General features: G+C 41.3%; 1 protein-coding gene across 2 annotated transcripts in view; it reads right to left on the minus strand.

The window, feature by feature from the left end:
• The window catches only part of RTF2 (replication termination factor 2), a 55429-nt gene that overhangs the window by 35782 nt on the left and 2067 nt on the right, over positions 1-17580 (minus strand). For both annotated transcript variants that reach the window (XM_034786628.1, XM_034786627.1), the window contains exons 2-5: positions 17418-17512; positions 17221-17314; positions 14078-14217; positions 11337-11415 (exon numbers count right to left, since the gene is read on the minus strand). In XM_034786628.1, the coding sequence (XP_034642519.1) occupies positions 11337-11415; positions 14078-14217; positions 17221-17314; positions 17418-17512 (408 nt within the window). The remainder of the gene's footprint in view (positions 1-11336; positions 11416-14077; positions 14218-17220; positions 17315-17417; positions 17513-17580) is intronic.

A 17580-nucleotide genomic window follows, 5' to 3' on the forward strand; every position in this document is an offset into this window, starting at 1 on the left:
CATGCACTGTCCGTGCTCTACTTACTTTTTACCTCATTTTATATTCCAGGCTTACCTTTTCCATTATTATCTTGTCAGTTGTAAATGGTTCCCTGGGTGTTCCCCCTTATCTTAGCTAGTTCAGACATTCTGTTTCCAGCTTGCTGATCCATTTCCTTCCTTAATCCTGTCTCCCAACAAATAAGGCCTCACCCAGGTCCAATTACTCATGTCAAATCAGACCTATACCTGTGAGGTAGCAAAGTATTATTCCCCTCTTTCCAGACGCAAAAACCGAGCCACAGAGAGGTTAAGTGACTTACCCAAGGCCAAAGTGATTTCCCTTCCTGAGGTTGAGTTTGGAGCTGAGCCATATTATTGAACGGTTTCTTGGCAGCACAGTTTATTTGAAAAGAACTTTAACATAAGCACTGAGCATCTGTTTCCCTATTTATTTAGCAAGTCAAGAAATTCAACCTCTGCCTCCATAATTATCCATGGTATAAAAAGAATCAGCATACAACTTAGTTATTTAAAAATACATTGCAGCATAACTCTTATGAATTTCATGGTTTCAAGTCACAAGGTAAACTAGCAAATGCCTTTTCTCAAGAAAATTCATCATTAGAGCATTTTTCACTTTGTTTAGACTGATTGATAACTAGGGATTTTGTTACGTGCATCAGTCATAACAAAATTAGCTTTGAACTTTCTCTTTAAACACCATTATAAAACATTAAGCGTATTTATCTGTTCTGCACAAATGTTTTAGAAAATAAATGTAATGATCACAATCATTTTGTTATAAGAGCCACTATAAAGGACTCGGTGTTGTTTTGCACGTTAACAACCCAATCTGCCACCCTTATTCACAATAAGAAATATCTTTCTCCATAATTAATTAAATTAGTGGTTTACTTGTGTAGTAAGGAATCACTTAACGTGTATGAATAGCAGAAGCTGGCCCTAACTGAATAAACTAGAGAAAAAAAATCTTAGTTTACAGCTGTCATATGTACATAAAAAGAACTTCTTGTTAAAATAGTATTAAGGTATGATTTAAGAATGGGCAAGCCAAGAAGTTCAGCGTTGCGCCTGATCCTTCCTTAAAATGGCTCTTCTATATTTTATATAGTTTTAATACAAAACTCTACATATAAAAAAAATGGGGGGAGGGCAAGAAGTCACCCAACATCAACACAATGGGGCAGTTTAAGAAAAACATTTCATCCCTAACTCTGATTTGGCACAACCTCGTTAAAGTAAAAGCCTTAACAATATTTCAACAACAATTTAAAAACAAGTCATTAATGTGACTAGGAGCTGAGGACAACATTAACATATATTTATGGATATTTATTAAATGCACATTATTGTTTTTTTACCAGCAAGTTGTTCAGGGTTGTCTCATGTCAATCTGCATTTACTGACTTTTAAAAACTGTTGACTCAATAAACTTCAATCTATCATGTCATTGTGGTTATGTACAAAGTATGCTGCATAATGTATCACAGATGCACTAATTCTATGGATGAAAAGCATTTGAAACACTTCTGAAAGTTGTTGAACATGTGCAACAGCTGTGTTTCCAAGATAAACATATTTGTGTATGTTTAAAAGACATTTTTTCAAATACAGTACTATAGCAAGAGTGTAGTAAAATCTGTTGAAAATGAAACAATTTTCAAAATAAAATGTTAAAGAAATGCAAAAGATGGCATATAAAACCACCACCTTCTATTTATTCGCATTTACTTTACCACGGCTTATGAGAAATGTTATATTTAAAAAGATGCCCCTAGTTTCAATTAGAGAGCCTGCTGTATATTACAAGGATAAAAAAATAGAATCCTAAATATGGTTTTGAAGAACATAATGAAACTTGTATTTTGCTAATTTATCAAATCAATGGACCAGAAGTACATTGTTAAAGGTTCTGCCCACTCTCCCCTCCTATCCAATATACATATTAATCCCCTTGGTCCCTTTGAGTGCCGTCTTTGCTCTGCAGGAATGCTTGAATAATATTGCCAACTGTATGCATTATAGTCTTCCTATTGAGTGCTTGATGAAGTTGCGACTGCCTGCCTGAGGTGCTCCCTTCTCCTTTTGCTCCCCGCACTTGTCTTTCAGAGAGGTTTATCCAAGTTAAGAATCTTGGTTTCACTTTTGACCATGGCCTGGTCTGGGGTTGCCAACTCTCCAATCACACAAACCCAAACACCCTTGCTCTGCCCCTTCCCTTAGGCCCCACCTACTCCACCCCGCCTCCCTCCATCTCTCGCTCTCCCCCACCCTCACTCACTTTCACTGGGCTTGTGCAGAGGTTTGGGGTGTGGGCTCTGGGCTGGGAGGTGGGGACGAGGGGTTGGGAGTGTGGGAGGGGGCTCCAGGTTGAGCCTGGGACAGGAGGTTGGGGTGCAGAAGAGGGTGTGGGGTGCAAGCTCCGGCCAGGAAGCGCTTACCTCTGGCAGCTTCCGGGCAGCAGGGCCAAGGCAGGCTCCCTACCTACCCTGGCCCCACGCCGCTCCCAGAAGCGGCTGGCACATCCGGGGAGTTGGGGGGACGCAGGGGGCTCCGTGTACTGCCCATGCCTTCAGGCGCCCCCCCCCCCCCCAGGGCGGCAGGGACATGCCAGGCACTTTTGGAAGCGGGGCAGGGCAGGCCTTAGCCCTGCTGCACCACCAGCACCTAAAATCTCCCAGTTTGCCTTCAGTAGCCTCCGGGAGATAGGGCAAGATTCCAGGAAACTCCCGGCAAAACCGGGAGGGTTGGCAACCCTATGGCCTGCCCATGGAAGCATGAAACATATCTGACACTGTAAAAAAGTGTGTTTTTTGGTTGTGCAATCTGCATCTTAACCATTTAATGACCTCATAACAGCAACACAGACTCTAGTAGGGCGAGCAGATGTCCTGATTTTATAGGGACTGTCCCGATTTTGGGGTCTTTTTCTTATATAGGCTCCTATTACTCCCCACCCCCGTCCCGATTTTTCACACTGGCTGTCTGGTCACCCTAGACTCTCGTGACAAATCTGGTTTACTGTAAATCCCTTGTCAGTCTTCTCATTGTGGCTACTCCTTCGCCCACAGTTTCTTCAGAACGTTGCATCACAATTGCTTTGTGGCTTGAGCTACCATGATCACACTGTGCCTGCCCTGTATGCCTTAGAGTTGGTGGCTATAAAGGAGCAGTTTAAAAATCAGCAGTCCCAGTTTTAAAGTCATAGACCCTAATGGCTTTGGATCCTGATTGTATCAAGGGCTACCTACTAGTGGAACTTGTACTAAGGTAGGGTTACCATACGTCCGGTTTTTCCTGGACATGTCCGGCTTTTCGGCAATCAAACCCCCGTCCGGGGGGAACTGCCAAAAAGCCAAACGTGTCCGGGAAAATGCCGGCCGGGCACTTCCCCTCCCGCGGCTGCTCTGCTCCTCCCCTGACTCTTCGGCTCTGTTTAAGAGCCGAGCTGCCTGAGCGCTATGGGCTTCAGGCAGCCCCCTTGCCTCGGACCCCAGCCGCCGGCCGAGCACTTCCCCTCCCGGGCTCCGGCGGCTGGGGTCCGCTATGACGGTTGCCTCTTGTACTCTTTCCTGTTTTGTTAGCAAACAAAATATGAACCAGGACTTTAAAAGTTTCCAGCTACAGAAGAAGAATTTAGATGAGCAATATATTTCAGATTTGCTTTATGCAAGGTTTTTGCTGGGAATTCATGAAGTTATTTCAGTGTTGGGGGACCCTTGTCTGGAAAAAAATGCAAAAACTGCTATCCCTTCCTTCCTTCTAAATACCTAGGGATTTCAGAAGCCTCTGAACATGGTACAATATGTACCTCGTTGAAATGAGCTGAGGCAACCTGAAATGTCTTTTGTTACCTTAAATCCAACTCAAACATGCATATGCAAGTTGTTTTTGTGGACCTGCATTTCAGAGACACCATACAAGACACCCTTCCAAATGTGGTTACCTGAGCTGCACGTGAAATTTAGCATATACACTTTTATGTTGCAAGATGTGAGCATCAATATGCAAATTGCTGTTTAGATAGAGTTACCCATTCTGCCCATGTAAATTATGCTTTTGTATATTCATATTTTCCAGTATAATTTAAAACTCCATGTTTGAAAAAACATGTTTCTGTTTTTCAGTTTTAAATCTGTCAGGGAAAATGCGGTTGCTAATTTCCTGATTAGCTGGCTTAGAAAAGGGAAGTTAGACACTAAGCAGTAGTATGGGGGTGGGGGAGGTGCCTAACGCTGAACAATAGTTTCTGTAGTTCTGGGGTTGGCAATATATCCTCCTCAAAAGGAGATGTGGGCAACCTATTGATCAAGAAAGAGATCTTTGAGTCATTGAGGATAATTCTCTGAAAACATCTGTTCAATGTGCAGTAGCAGTCAAAAAGCTAACAATGTTAGAAACTACAGTATTAGGAAAGGGATAGATAATAAGACAGAAAATATAATGCCAGTATATAAATCCAAGGTGTGTCCACACCTTGAATACTGCTTGCAGTTCTAGTCACCCCAATTCAAAAAAGATGCACTAGAAATGGAAAAGGTACACAGAATGGCAACAAAAATGATTAAATGTATGGAACAGTTTGCTTATGAGGAGAGATTAAAAAGACTGGGGCTATCCCGCTTGGAAAAGAGATGACTAAGGGGGGATATGATAGGGGTCTATAAAATCATGAATGGTGTGGACAAAGAATAAGGAACTGTTATTTAACCCTTCACATAACACAAGAACCAGGGATCACTCAATGAAATTAACAGGTAGCAGGTTTAAAACAAACAAAAGGAAGTACTCTTCACACAACTCACAGTCAACCTGTGGAACTTGCTGCCAGGGATATTGTGAAGGCCAAAACTACAACTGGATTCAAAAAAGAATCAGATAAGTTCATGGATGACAGGTCCATCAATGGCTATTACCATGATGGTCAGGGATGCAACTCCATGCTCTGGGTGTCCCTAGGCCTCTGACTGCCAGATACTAGGACCAGACAACAAGGGTATGGATCATTTGATGATTGCCCTATTTTGTTCATTGCCTTCGAAGCATCTGGCAGTGGCCAATGTCAGAACAAAACACTGGGCTAGATGGACCACTGGTCTGACCCAGTAGGGCCATTCTTATGTTCTATTAGTAGAGCTCTCATGTGTTCTCTACATTCACTATCAAGGAAGACTCAGAGGTGGTGACCCCACGTGCCATCATTACTCCCATGATTTCTACTTGTGTGAATGGATCAAATTCTTAAGAGGTAAGTGAGAGAGGTGGTATCCCCGTGTTCAGCAGAAGGTTTATGAAAAGAATTATGCTTCAGAAAATTCCTGCAGAGCATGACTTTGCTGTCTACTTAGTAGAGGACAGGCAGGCTTTCTTTGCCTTCTTCATGGCAGTAGCATAGGTTTGCATTAATTCTGGGTCTCTAGGTCCGTCTGTATCAGACAGTTTCTCTCACGACCAAAACTAGTTTTCTTCCTATTTTTCCTGTTGCAGTTTATCCATGAACATGGTAACCGGTTTATGTGGTGGAGTGGGAAAGGGTGCTTTGGTGGAAGAGTGTCTACCAGCAATATTCCAGAGTGGCTATAGTGCTCCACTAATTCTTATATGCCTTAGCCTCTTGGTTGAGGAGAGTCTTCTATAAGTACATTTGGGAATTTAGCGTGGTGCAGAAATTTGGGGGGCTGACTCATGATTTCCCCTTGTTTGTATAATGGATACAGTTTTTATTTTAGATTGGAGGAGTAAGTCGATGGCATGGAAGAAATAACTAGTTTCTCTTTCCTGTGTATGTATCCTATCTGATGAACTAGCCCAGGACATGACTGGCTGGCATGCTCTCGGAGATTACCTATATGAAACCTAAGGTGCAGAGTTCAGACAAAAAATGTTGGGCTATTATATAAGCCATAGTCTACGTCAATGTTTCCCCAAGACAATGAGTCTTCTGAATTTCATCACTGTCAGAAAGCATCTCTCTAAGTTCCTTTGGGAAGCACTTGGTGTTTAGCTGTTTGCTAATTACTAGGTATCCAGATTAGTCTGTGGGCTCACAATTTAAGTGGACATACAAAATAGATTTTTTTTTAAATGAACTTTTACACAGTTGAGATTAGTCAGGAATAGAGTGACTACCCAAACTCCAGATTTATGCTCTATGGGTATGTATTTGTGCTGCCTATTGTGTCCTCTTGGGTGATGCAAACTAAGAGGTCTCAGGATTGTCAGCTAGGTTTTTAGGGTAAAATGCAGGTTAAGACATTCATCTGTAATAAAATAGTGGACACAGAAATACTTATTGACCAACAATGGACTTATTTTAACCTAATGTAAAATAACCAATTTTTGATGAGTTGTCAAACAAGCAGGTGACTAAAACAAAAGTGTTTCAACTATTCAGCACAACAGAGTATATGATATCTGAGGACAGTTTATCAACTTTCGTCATAATATCTACGTTTAACTATCCCCTTCCTCTCCACCTTAAAAAATACAAAGTTGTCCACCGATTGAATCAATTAGATATTGGATATGAAGAAAGGGAGCATAATCAAACACATGGCCTATGGGTTATGCTGTAAAAAGCTTACATTTCTCCTACACACACAAAAAATCCATTTAACTTTGCAATCAGTGTACTCATAAGAGCCACGCTAGAGCTGATCATTATTGCATCAGAAGTTGCTTCTTCTGAGAACATGTTCTCACTTATCTTTAAGATACAGGTTAGCAAAACAGAATGTCTTTAAATACACCAGCTAGCACAACAGAAGCTGTCGCCATTGCCACTATTTAGAATGTAGCTTCCAAGACGTCTCTGTGGGAATTGGTAAAATCCAGAGCTCAATATTGTGGAAGGCCTTGTGTTCCCAGAGACAGCCTATACCAGATATTAACAAACAGTATTCCTAATACTCAATCACTAATCATAGAACATACTATATATAGAAAATGACAGCTTTTTTAGTTCATATTTTCACATTCACTTCAGTTTTTACGATAGAAAATGACACCTTTTTTACTTCTTATTCTCACGTTCACTTCAGTTTTTAAATCCACTACTGCACAAAGAAAAAGAGTGCACCAGGGGAATACAGCTAATTATTGCTTTCAATATAAACAAACCATTAACTACCAGAAAGCATAGAAACCAGCTCCCTAAGGGCCCTATTTACTAAACTTCTACTCACTTTCTGTGCATGAGGCAACTGGATCATTCAACTTCTGAACATTCAACTCTACTCTAAGTTCTTCAGTCTTAACCACATATCAAAGGAAGTGCAGACCAAAATATAGGGCGTGGTCTACACTTAAAGATTTTACTGTGTCAGTTAGGGGTGGGATTTTTGTTTTTAAACCAACAAAGCTATGTCTGTAAAAGTCCTACTGTATATACAGTTCCACCAGTATAGTTAATGTAGGTTTCCCGAACTAGCATAAACTACACTGGTAAAATCACTTTTATACTGATATCAGTGCATCCACACTAGAGCATTTTGCTGGTATAGCTATACTAGTAAAACTATACCAGCCAAGCTCTCCTAGTGTAGACAAGGCCTGTAGTAAGAGGAGGCCCTGAGAGATAAACCTTGGTATCAGAGGCCTGGTATGAGGCCTAAGGCCTGAACTAAAGTAATGGTCAAGACTTTGCAAACATAAAGCAAAGTTAAGCTGTGAGCCAGAGGCAGGCCCTGCTCACAGAAGCTGGCAAGGAAAGGGCTGATGCTGCAAAAAGAGACATACCTAAAAGGTACTGGACACCAGATATCAGAACATACACTATACTGGAACATTCCACAGATAACATGGAACAGGCCGACCCATCCCAATGACAGGGGCAAAAGGGTAAAATGATGGATAGAGTTGTTTTGATCGAACCAACATGTACAAGGTGATAGGCAGCACCTTACTCCGTAGAGGGGTTGTACCTTGCTGCGTAGAGGGGTTGCACCTCAATACGTCAGGAGTGATGTATAACTTGTTTGTACCTGTGTATAAGAATGTATCCTTGGGGCGGTATCTTTGTCCAGCCGAGGGGGCAGTGGAAAGTCCCGCCACTGACTGAGCTGAGTCCATTGCCGAGCGGCACTTTCTCGTAGTATGCCCTGACTTAGGCTAAGAAACCTACAGGGAACCACAATTGTGTCAGGGTCGCAATAAACCTGGCCGAGGTGCCTTCGTACCTTACTAGACTCTGTTGCTATTGGGGGTTCTCGTCAGGTTTGCTGTGTCAGCTATCTGCAGAGCTGGGACCGCACACAGAGGGAACACACACACGCAGCCGAATGATATTAACACAGGAGAAAGCAGAGCACCACACCGGTAGCATCTGACAACAAGGCCTAGAATGAGTCCACTGAAAACTTGTGTTAAGAATCAGAGTCCCCAGATGTACTTAAGTCAACCATATATATACATATTTTTAAGAGTTAAACTACTATACAGGTTCCCTTAGAAGGTGGCAGAGTCAGATTTTTACCCATTTGTTTCTGGATGCCAATATATCATTAGTCTGGTGATACAAGCACACTAGCGCTCCAGAAGCCCCACAACCTGCCTCGCGCAGCTGCTTGGAGGCATGCTGAGATCTTGGATTGCATCACTATCTGGGGAGAAGCACTGTTACAGGAAGCTGTTGTGGTTAGCCACAGAAATAAAGCTTGTGTGAAAAGCAGATGTTCACGAGGGGCGGGAGCAGGATGCCAACTAGTGCTGGAAAAAGCTCAAGCAGTTCAGAAGAAAATACACTGAAACAAGAGATGAAATGAGACCATCTAGTAGGGACATGTGATCTGTCCATTTTTGGATGAACGAGACAGGATTCTACAAAAATATAGTACTAGCCATTCCAGGCAGTATTTGGAACCCGGTGCTGGCTCTCTCCCCATACTGAGGATGACTGGCTAGACCCACAGGAAAATGAGCAGGAGGATGCTGGAAAGGAGCTGTCCCTTTTTTGTGACTCAGGACCCTGACGGCGGCCAGCTGGAAAGCCAGTCCCAGTTCTACTGTGTTACAATGGACCCAGTTCCTGCCCTGCATTGTCTGAGGCCGAACACCAGGCTGGAACTGAACGGACAGATCCCCTAGAACTTTGGCATCTAAATACCTATCTTTACAATCTATTTTTTATTGTTATTGTTGGTGGATGTGAGCTAGGAGCCCCCACCTCCCTCCCACCCTGCCCTTGTACTGCTTCAAAATGGTGCCCCCAGCATGGTGCAGTGGAAGTTTGTACCCCACCCATCTTCTATCCTCCTAAGGAAAAAGGACAGGATTGGGAGACAGGATTCTAGCCCCAGCTCTGCCAAACTAACTCTAAAATAGTTTTGAATCAGTTAAAATTGAACCAGCAGAGGAGTTTAAGACTTGATGCAGACCTACTACAATCACAATTATACTGAAAGCAGTATGGAATGTTAGCAGCAGTTATTTGTGAATACACTTTTATACAAGCATTCAAGGAGCATGAGCCTGTACTGGGACCACCAAAATTCTCCACTATATTCAGACCTTGTATGACTTTTGGACAAATCAGTGAACATCCCTGCACCTGAGCTTCAACATCTGCAGACCCAAGCCAATGTCATGTAACCACCATGCTTTACTAATTAAAGACAAATGCAGCAGCTGAATCTTCATTCCAGTGGTCCACGGACCATGAGTCCTATTCTCTTAAATACTCCAGGAGAAATACCACTAAAACAAATGTGTGGGTCTATCTGCTAGATCTAGTATACATGAACTTTGTATACCTATGGTGCAGAATGAATATTAATTTTAATCAAGAAAAGCTTGCATATGTGATGTTTCAGCTTTTTCTAGCAGCTAGTGCAATTCATAGATTCCAATGCCAGAAGGGACCACTGTGATCATCCATTTTGACCTCCTGTATAACACAGGCCATAGATATAATAGCTAGAGCATTTCTTTTAGAAAAACATCCAATCTTAATTTTAAAATTGTCAGTGAAAATCCACCACAACCCTTGGTAAGTTGCTCCAATGGTTAATTACTCCACCATTAAATATTTACACCTTATTTCCCGTCTGAATTTGTTTAGCTTCAATGTCCAGCCACTAGATTGTGGTTTATCTTTTTCTGTTAGAATTGACAAGCCTATTATTAAATACTTGTTTTCCATGTAGGTGCATATAAACTGTCACCCCTTAACATTCTCTTTGGTAAGCTAAATAGATTGAGCTCCCTGAGTCTATCACAAAAAGTCATGTTTTCTAATCCTTTAATCATTCTCATGGCTCTTCTCTGAACCCTCTCCAATAACTCAACATCTTTCTTGAATTGTGGGTACCAGAACTGGATACAATATTCCAGGAGCAGTCACACCAGTGCCTAATAACAAGGTAAAATAACCTCTCTACTCCTGCTCGAAGTTCCCAGTTTTTGCATTAGCCCTTTGTCCACAGCATCTTGGAGCAATGAACAACAACAAAAAAAATTATCAATGGAATATCCTAAAATAAAGAAAATATTCTTTTTTGAGCACACCAATGTCTTCAAGAACAAGTCAAATAACAGAAGCAAAAATAGAGTAAATAACTCTCTTGTGCATTCATATCATTGCTTCTAGATAAACATTAAGTGAAGAAAGGAAATCCACCTGCACCTTGAATTTCATCAAGAATTCACATCAGTGTTTAAGTATTTATGTACCAACACACAAGACTGTTTTACAATGTTAAAATCATACGCAGTAACGCAATATATATAGTGTTAATTTTTCATCTGGTGAGATTGCTGTACTAGTTTTCCAAGCAGAATAATTCAAAGTAACTTGTCTTTTACTGTAAGTATTGAGATTATTTAACTATTTAAAAATCTGGGAAAAAGTTATCTGACGTTTTAATGTTATAAATGGGTCAAAAGATTTTTTTAAAAATAAAACAACAAATGGCAAGTATTCAGCAAATATAAAAAAACCACCTTTTCTTGAACTGAAATTAAAAGAGTACAGTGTCTGGGGAAAATAATAAAATGAACAAAACATTTGATTTTGGAGAATAGCTGTTATAAAACCAAACTAACTTTAAGAATAAGGGTTTTAAGATGTGCATTTCCCAAGACAATCACAAAGGAACTATTACACTCAATTCTGTTAAAAGGATATCAAGTATTATTTTCAGGTTACTAGAAAAGTGAAATCTTTGAGTTTTGCAGACGCAACCTCAATTTGTATGTGCATCTGTTCAAATTTTTGTGTGAAGAAGCATTTGCGTCTGGCATAGAGTGTCTGTATGTTTATGTGTACACCCAAACTATGGCCACATTTACTCCTCTGTGTTTTTAAAGCAAAAACAAGATTTAAAGATTAAACTTACCCGATGACAAACTTCTGTTTTAATTTCTTTAAGAGCACGTTCAGAGAACACACAGCCACAATTCCGCAAAAAACAAAACCTTGGGAAAAAAAATAAAACCAGAGTAATTTGATTCTAACATTTTAGAAAATTTAGTTTACCAGTAACAGACATTTTATTTCATACATGTGTAATAAATAAATTAAACCAACACTGCAGATGGCAGCAAGTAATTTACCTATTAGCTTTTTGTACACCTCCTTGTGGCTAATCAAGAGAAACACAAGTATGACATAGCTAATTTGTATTAATGATAGTGAGGCTCATTATAATTACTAACTAAACAAACAATAAAAATCAAGCATTCTGAATTACGCAATGTACTTTGTTAATTTATTCTGACTAGTCTAATTTAGTTTATTTTTATACTATTTCAGTGAATACTAACAAGTTTACTACAATCTCTCAAAAATTAATGAATTCTTACAAGACCTCACTATACTTTGCTACTGATCCATGTAGGTTCTCCAGATCCTCTGAAGTATCTAAGCACTAATCAAACTCTCGTATTTGTATGATGAGCACTCTGATGAGTGAGGGACATTCTCCACCATGACTTTTCCTGTTGTGGCTACTGCAAAGATCATATTCCTAGCCCATCACTTTCCCAACCCGTGTTGCCCCTTCCTTTGCACACCTCCACTGGCTCCACTTTCTCTATCACATCAAACATAAGCTGCTTGTATTAATTTCCTTCACAGTCTATCCCCACTTTATCGTTTCTCATTCACTAATGAGCCATCAATCAGCCATCCAGCCTCCACTGCCTACTTGTTAAATTTTCAAAGAAATTTCCTCATATACTTTCCATAGGCTTCCCCTCACACTTGTGAGGTGCCCCCTGCAAACATGCACTAAGCTACCTCATTATCCATCTTCAAAACCTCTCTCAAAAGCATTTAGGAAAAATGTGGACAAACTGGAAAGAGTCCACAGGAGAGCAACAAAAATGATAGAAGGTTCAGAAAACCTGACTTATGAGAAAAGGTTAAAAAAATCTGGGCATGTTTAGTCTTGAGTAAAGACAACTGAGGGGGGAGCTGATAACAGTCTTCCAATATTTTAAGGGCTGTATACAGAAAGAATTGTGATTAATAGTCCTCCATGAAGGCATGACAAGAAATAACAGGCTTAATCTGCAGCAAGGGAGCTCTAGGTTAGACATTAGGAAAAACTATAAGGGTAGTTAAGCTCTAGAGCAGGAAGCGTTTAAAAACAATTGGACAAACACCTGTCAGGGATGGTCTATGTTTACTTGGTCCTGCCACAGTGCAGGGGGTTGGACTTGACTTCTCAAAGTCCCTTCCAGCCCGACATTTCTATGATTCTAAGATTCTATGTGTCTGTCAGGGAGGGTTTAGGTATACTTAATCCTGCCTCAGCACAGGGGGCTGCACTAGATGACCTCCAGCCCTACAGTTCTGTGATGCATACAACAAAAAGTTGGTAATGGTTAGGCTGCTGAGACCACAGTCTATCATGCTGACCAATATGCTCTCACTGTTTCCCTGTACTCCCCAATCTGCATCGCTTTATTGTCTCTTGATTTATAGATTGTAAGATCCTTAGGGCAGGGTTTGTCTTTTTTTGTTGTTGTTCTTGTATGACTGTACAGCGCCTAACACAATGAGGCCCTGGTCCATTAGTAAGGCTCGAAGGCACTACAGTAACACCAATAGTAAATAAATAATAATGTTGGTGCTAGTTATAGTAATTCTCAAAGCATTTGATTTGAAAATTAATTTGAGAAGTGGATTAAACATAATGGCCATTTTTAAAAATATGAACCAAAGTAAAATGCAGAGTCTTAGAGCGGTTTAGCTAATTTTATGATTCCTACCATAATTCAGTTTTCCAGTGTTCAATATAAAAATTTTTGAAGTTAACACAAACATAATTCTTACTTTTGTACAATCCAAAATAACCATGTTACTATGCATAAATAAATAACATAACAAATTTTCTGCTAACTACTAAATGAGCAGTATTGCCAATGGGAGCTATATTCTTAACATTGTCTTTGAGATATTCAGAAAGAGAAAGAGAAAAAAGTGTGAGACGGATCTGTTAATGATTCTGTATAAGGTTTATATGCTTTGGGAAAGAGCTTCCTTTCCAACAACCCGATATTGCAAAAAAAAAAAAGCTTCAAAGTACCATTAAGTAAGAGTCATCCCCTCCTCCATCCTGAAACATTTGCTGACATTAAAAAGAAAGCATTCATGAACCGATAAATGAGCAATTAGACATTCACCTGCCTGACTGTTAGTTACTGAATATAGTACAATTTAAAATGGATTCTTGGAATGAATAGGCATTAAAGAAGAACATTTTTCTTGCCTGGGGTAATTATTTTGAGAGGCGGAATATTAGGTCATTCATCATCACAAAGAAAATGGGTGAGGAGATCTTGAACATAATTTGGTAGACTTCCACTCTAATTTCACAGATCTGCCACTATTACATTCCTCCAAAATAATGTGTCACAACAGGAGAACTCCCTGGGGCTTACCCCGCACCACTGAAGTTAATAGGAGTTTTGCAGTAGACTTTCAGAGGGAGAGGGATTAGAGCCCCCTAATGGAGTTATGACAATTTACAGCTGCTCAGGATCTGCCCTCCCAATATTTTAACAGTTTCTACAATATTAATTTACACAGTTCGAAGTAAAGTCTAGTTAAAGTTACATGTACGATACTAACCGATGCCTTCCATTCATTTCCAAGCCCACCACAGGGCAAATAAAGCGTGCACACTGGATGTCGTCATATTTATCACCTTTTGTGTTCCCTTTATCACCTTTCCAAGCTGGATTATCTGCAAGGTTCAGTTCTGTTACATTCTGAAAGAGACAAAGGTAAGTTTTTAAGTTGTGTTCTAATGATGCTTGAGACATGTTGAAGTGGTGATATTCCTGAAGACACATTTTCCTTTAGGGCTTTGTAGTGGGGCAGTTGCCCCACTTTGGCAGAGGGAGGTGAAAGCAGGCTGGAGGGAGCCTGTGCAGAACCCGGCCAATCAGAGAAGGGCAGAAAGGCAGCCAATCAGGGCCAGGCTGGGCCCTACATAAAGGCTGCAAAGCAGAGGCGGCAGTCCCTTCCTGACAAGCAAGGGAGAAGGACTGGCTCCCTGTAGACAGAGCACCTAGGCGAGAGCAGTGCTGGGCAGGCTCAGGGGAGCAGAGAGAGAGCTCCGGCCTGTTACATGCCAGGCGGCGGCCCCTGATGAAAAGGGTCAAGAAGGTATAAGGACCAAGGGGAAGTGGCCCAGAGTACACAGGGAAAAGAGGGGATTGAAGGAGGGCAGTGGGAGGCTTCCGCTAGAGGGTTCTGTAGTGGGAAGGCCTGGGTCCTCCCCTCTTACACTGCACGTTACCATGAAGGAGCATGGCCAAAGGACAGTGCCTGAGGCAAGGGATTAGACTTTGGGGCAGCAGGTGCAGACTGAGGGCTGCTGATACCCCCGGAAGGGGGGAAAACAGAGCAAGGGTACAGCCAAAGGGCTGTATCCAGAAGATGCCGCAAGCCAGGGAGCAATGCGGGTCCCAGACAGCACAGCAGGCAATGGGTGGGACACAACCCGCAGAGGGCGCTCCACAGCTAGGACAGAGCTAATTCCTGGAGCGACCAGCAGGAGGTGCCGCGGTGGTGAGCACAACCTATTACAGGCTTATTATATGAAGAAATGATGAAATTCAACAAAGACAAGTGCAAAGTACTACAGTTAGAAAGGAAAACCAACTGCACAACTACAAAATGGAGAATAATTGGCGAGGGTGTAGTACTGCTGAAAAGGATCTGGGGTTATAGTGGAGCACGAATTGAATGAGTCAACAATGTGATGCATTTGCATAAAAGACTAATATTCTGAGGTATATTAACAGGTGTGTCATCTATAAAACACAATTGTCCCTCAGCACTGGTGAGGCCTCAACTGAAGTACTGTGTCCAATTCTGGGCACCATACTTTAGGAAAGATATGGACAAACCGAAGAGAGTCCAGAGGAGAGCAACAAAAATGCAAAGGTTAGGAAAATCTGATATGAGGAAAGGTTAAAAAAAACTGGGCATGTTTAGTCTTGAGAAAAGATAACTGAGGGGGGGATCTGATAACAGTTTTTCAATGTGTTATGGCTGTATATAAAGAGAACTGTGATCAGTAGTTCTCCATGCCCACTGAAGGTAGGGCAAGAAATAATGGGCTTAATCTGTAGCAAGGGAGATTTAGATTAGATATTAGGAAAATCTTTCTAACTATAAAGGTAGTTAAATCCTGGAATAGGCTTCCCAGGTAGGTTGCGGAATACCCATCACTGGAAATTGTTAAGAACAATTTGGACAAACACCTGTCAGGGATGGTCCAGGTTTGCCTAGTTTTGCCTCAGCACAGGGGCCTGGACTTGCTGACTTCACAAGGTCCCTTACAGCCCTTCATTTCTATGATTCTATTTTATGTTAGAGCCTTCAATGACATTTATAATGACAATGACATTTTAGTGTCAAAGACACTGTAAAGTTTTTATAAGTTCAGCCATATAGCAGCTCTGAAATTTTACACCTGCAAAATGTTTGTGACATATCTGGCATGGGAGACTCAGGATTCTATTCCTGACTGGCAGTGTTCTAACAGTGTCCTAATTCTGCAATACAGTATAAAGATTTAAAAATAAATATTTACAAAGTGGCCATATTGGCTCAATATCAACTAGCCTCTTTCCCAGTTTAGCCTCACTGTGCCTCTCTTTACCCACTGTTTAAAAGGTGATAATACCACCTGTGTTACAGGAGTGGTATGGGCTTGGCTATTAAATAGTGACATGCAAGGTATCATGAGTAAGGCTACGTTTCAGTCACAAGTATTTTTACTAAAAAGTCACAGACAGGTCACAGGCAGTAAACAAAAATTCACGGCCCGTGACCTGTCCATGACTTTTACTAAAAATACCCATGGCTACAACTTGGGGGTCTGCCTGGAGGCCCCGCGGGTGCTGGGGGAGGGCGGCCCAGAGGGTGGGGGGGGGGGGGAAGGGCAGCGGCGTGCGGCCCGGGATCCCGCTGGCTCCCTACCTGGCTCTGCGCCTCTCCCCACCGCAGCAGCAGAGTTTGGGTGTGGGAGGGAGAAGGGGGCTGGGGCATGGGACGGGGTGAGGTGGGCTCTGGGCGGCGCTTACTTGGGGGGCTCCCCGGAAGCAGCGACATCCCCCTTGCTCAGCTCTTAGGCGGAGGCATGGCCAGGCAGCTCTGTGACAATCCCACAGCCTTAATCATGAGCTATTCACAGAGCAAAGGGTGATCCAAATGCAGCTCTAAATTCTATGAGGTGACATGGGCAACTCTCATGTTTAATGAAGAAGTGCAGCTTACGAAGACAACACGGTACAGCATGCAATACTTCAGGGCAGGACGAATGCCTGTTTGGATCAAGATGGAGTACAGCAACTGGGTGTAGTAGTTTCCACAGGTTGCATCCTCATAGTATAGAAGAAAGTGACTGAAATCTGCTCCATTTTATACAGACTGGGTACAGACTTTGGCTGCCTAGCAATTTGAGATTGTCACCATTAGTTAAAAGTATGTATTCCCCTCCCATACAATATATCATAAAAAGACAGATAGCCTGCAGCATAGCAGAAGTGTCTCCGATATTGTAAGCCAACACAATTGCTACTAAAGTATCAGACTGCCTAGAAATGAGATGCTAAATTTACATGCTATATAAGAATTTACAAAATTATTTTCTAAACTTTCCATTTTGAACTGGAAAGAGTGCCAGAACAGTATTTGAAAAATTAAGATATTAATTGGCTGCCTTTTAGAATCAGATTTAAATTTTGGCATCCGCTTACCTTAATGCTCCTGATATATGATGCAGCCTGCACAAGGGATTTATCAGACGACTTATCCAGTAAAAATTCAATGATAGCATCTTTGTTATACAGCCTACAACATAAAATTTGTAGTCAAAATTCTGTGACTTTCATAAACTACATTTATTCAAAAATTAGTATTTTTATCAAGAAAGCTAAAGAATAAACAATCATACCTGCCCAACTCACAGGCTACAATTGGTCTCCTTAGCTCTTCTTGACTCAGTGTGCAGTAGTACCACTGTGCCACTAATTCTGCATTTTTGTCAACCTGAAGGAGGAAAAAGCACTGGTTTATCATTCATTTCAGATGGATTTTTCCCACTGGTAGATTTATCA

The sequence above is a fragment of the Trachemys scripta genome, chromosome 12 (genome assembly GCF_013100865.1).
Source record: "Trachemys scripta elegans isolate TJP31775 chromosome 12, CAS_Tse_1.0, whole genome shotgun sequence".
Taxonomy (NCBI): Eukaryota; Metazoa; Chordata; order Testudines; family Emydidae; genus Trachemys; species Trachemys scripta.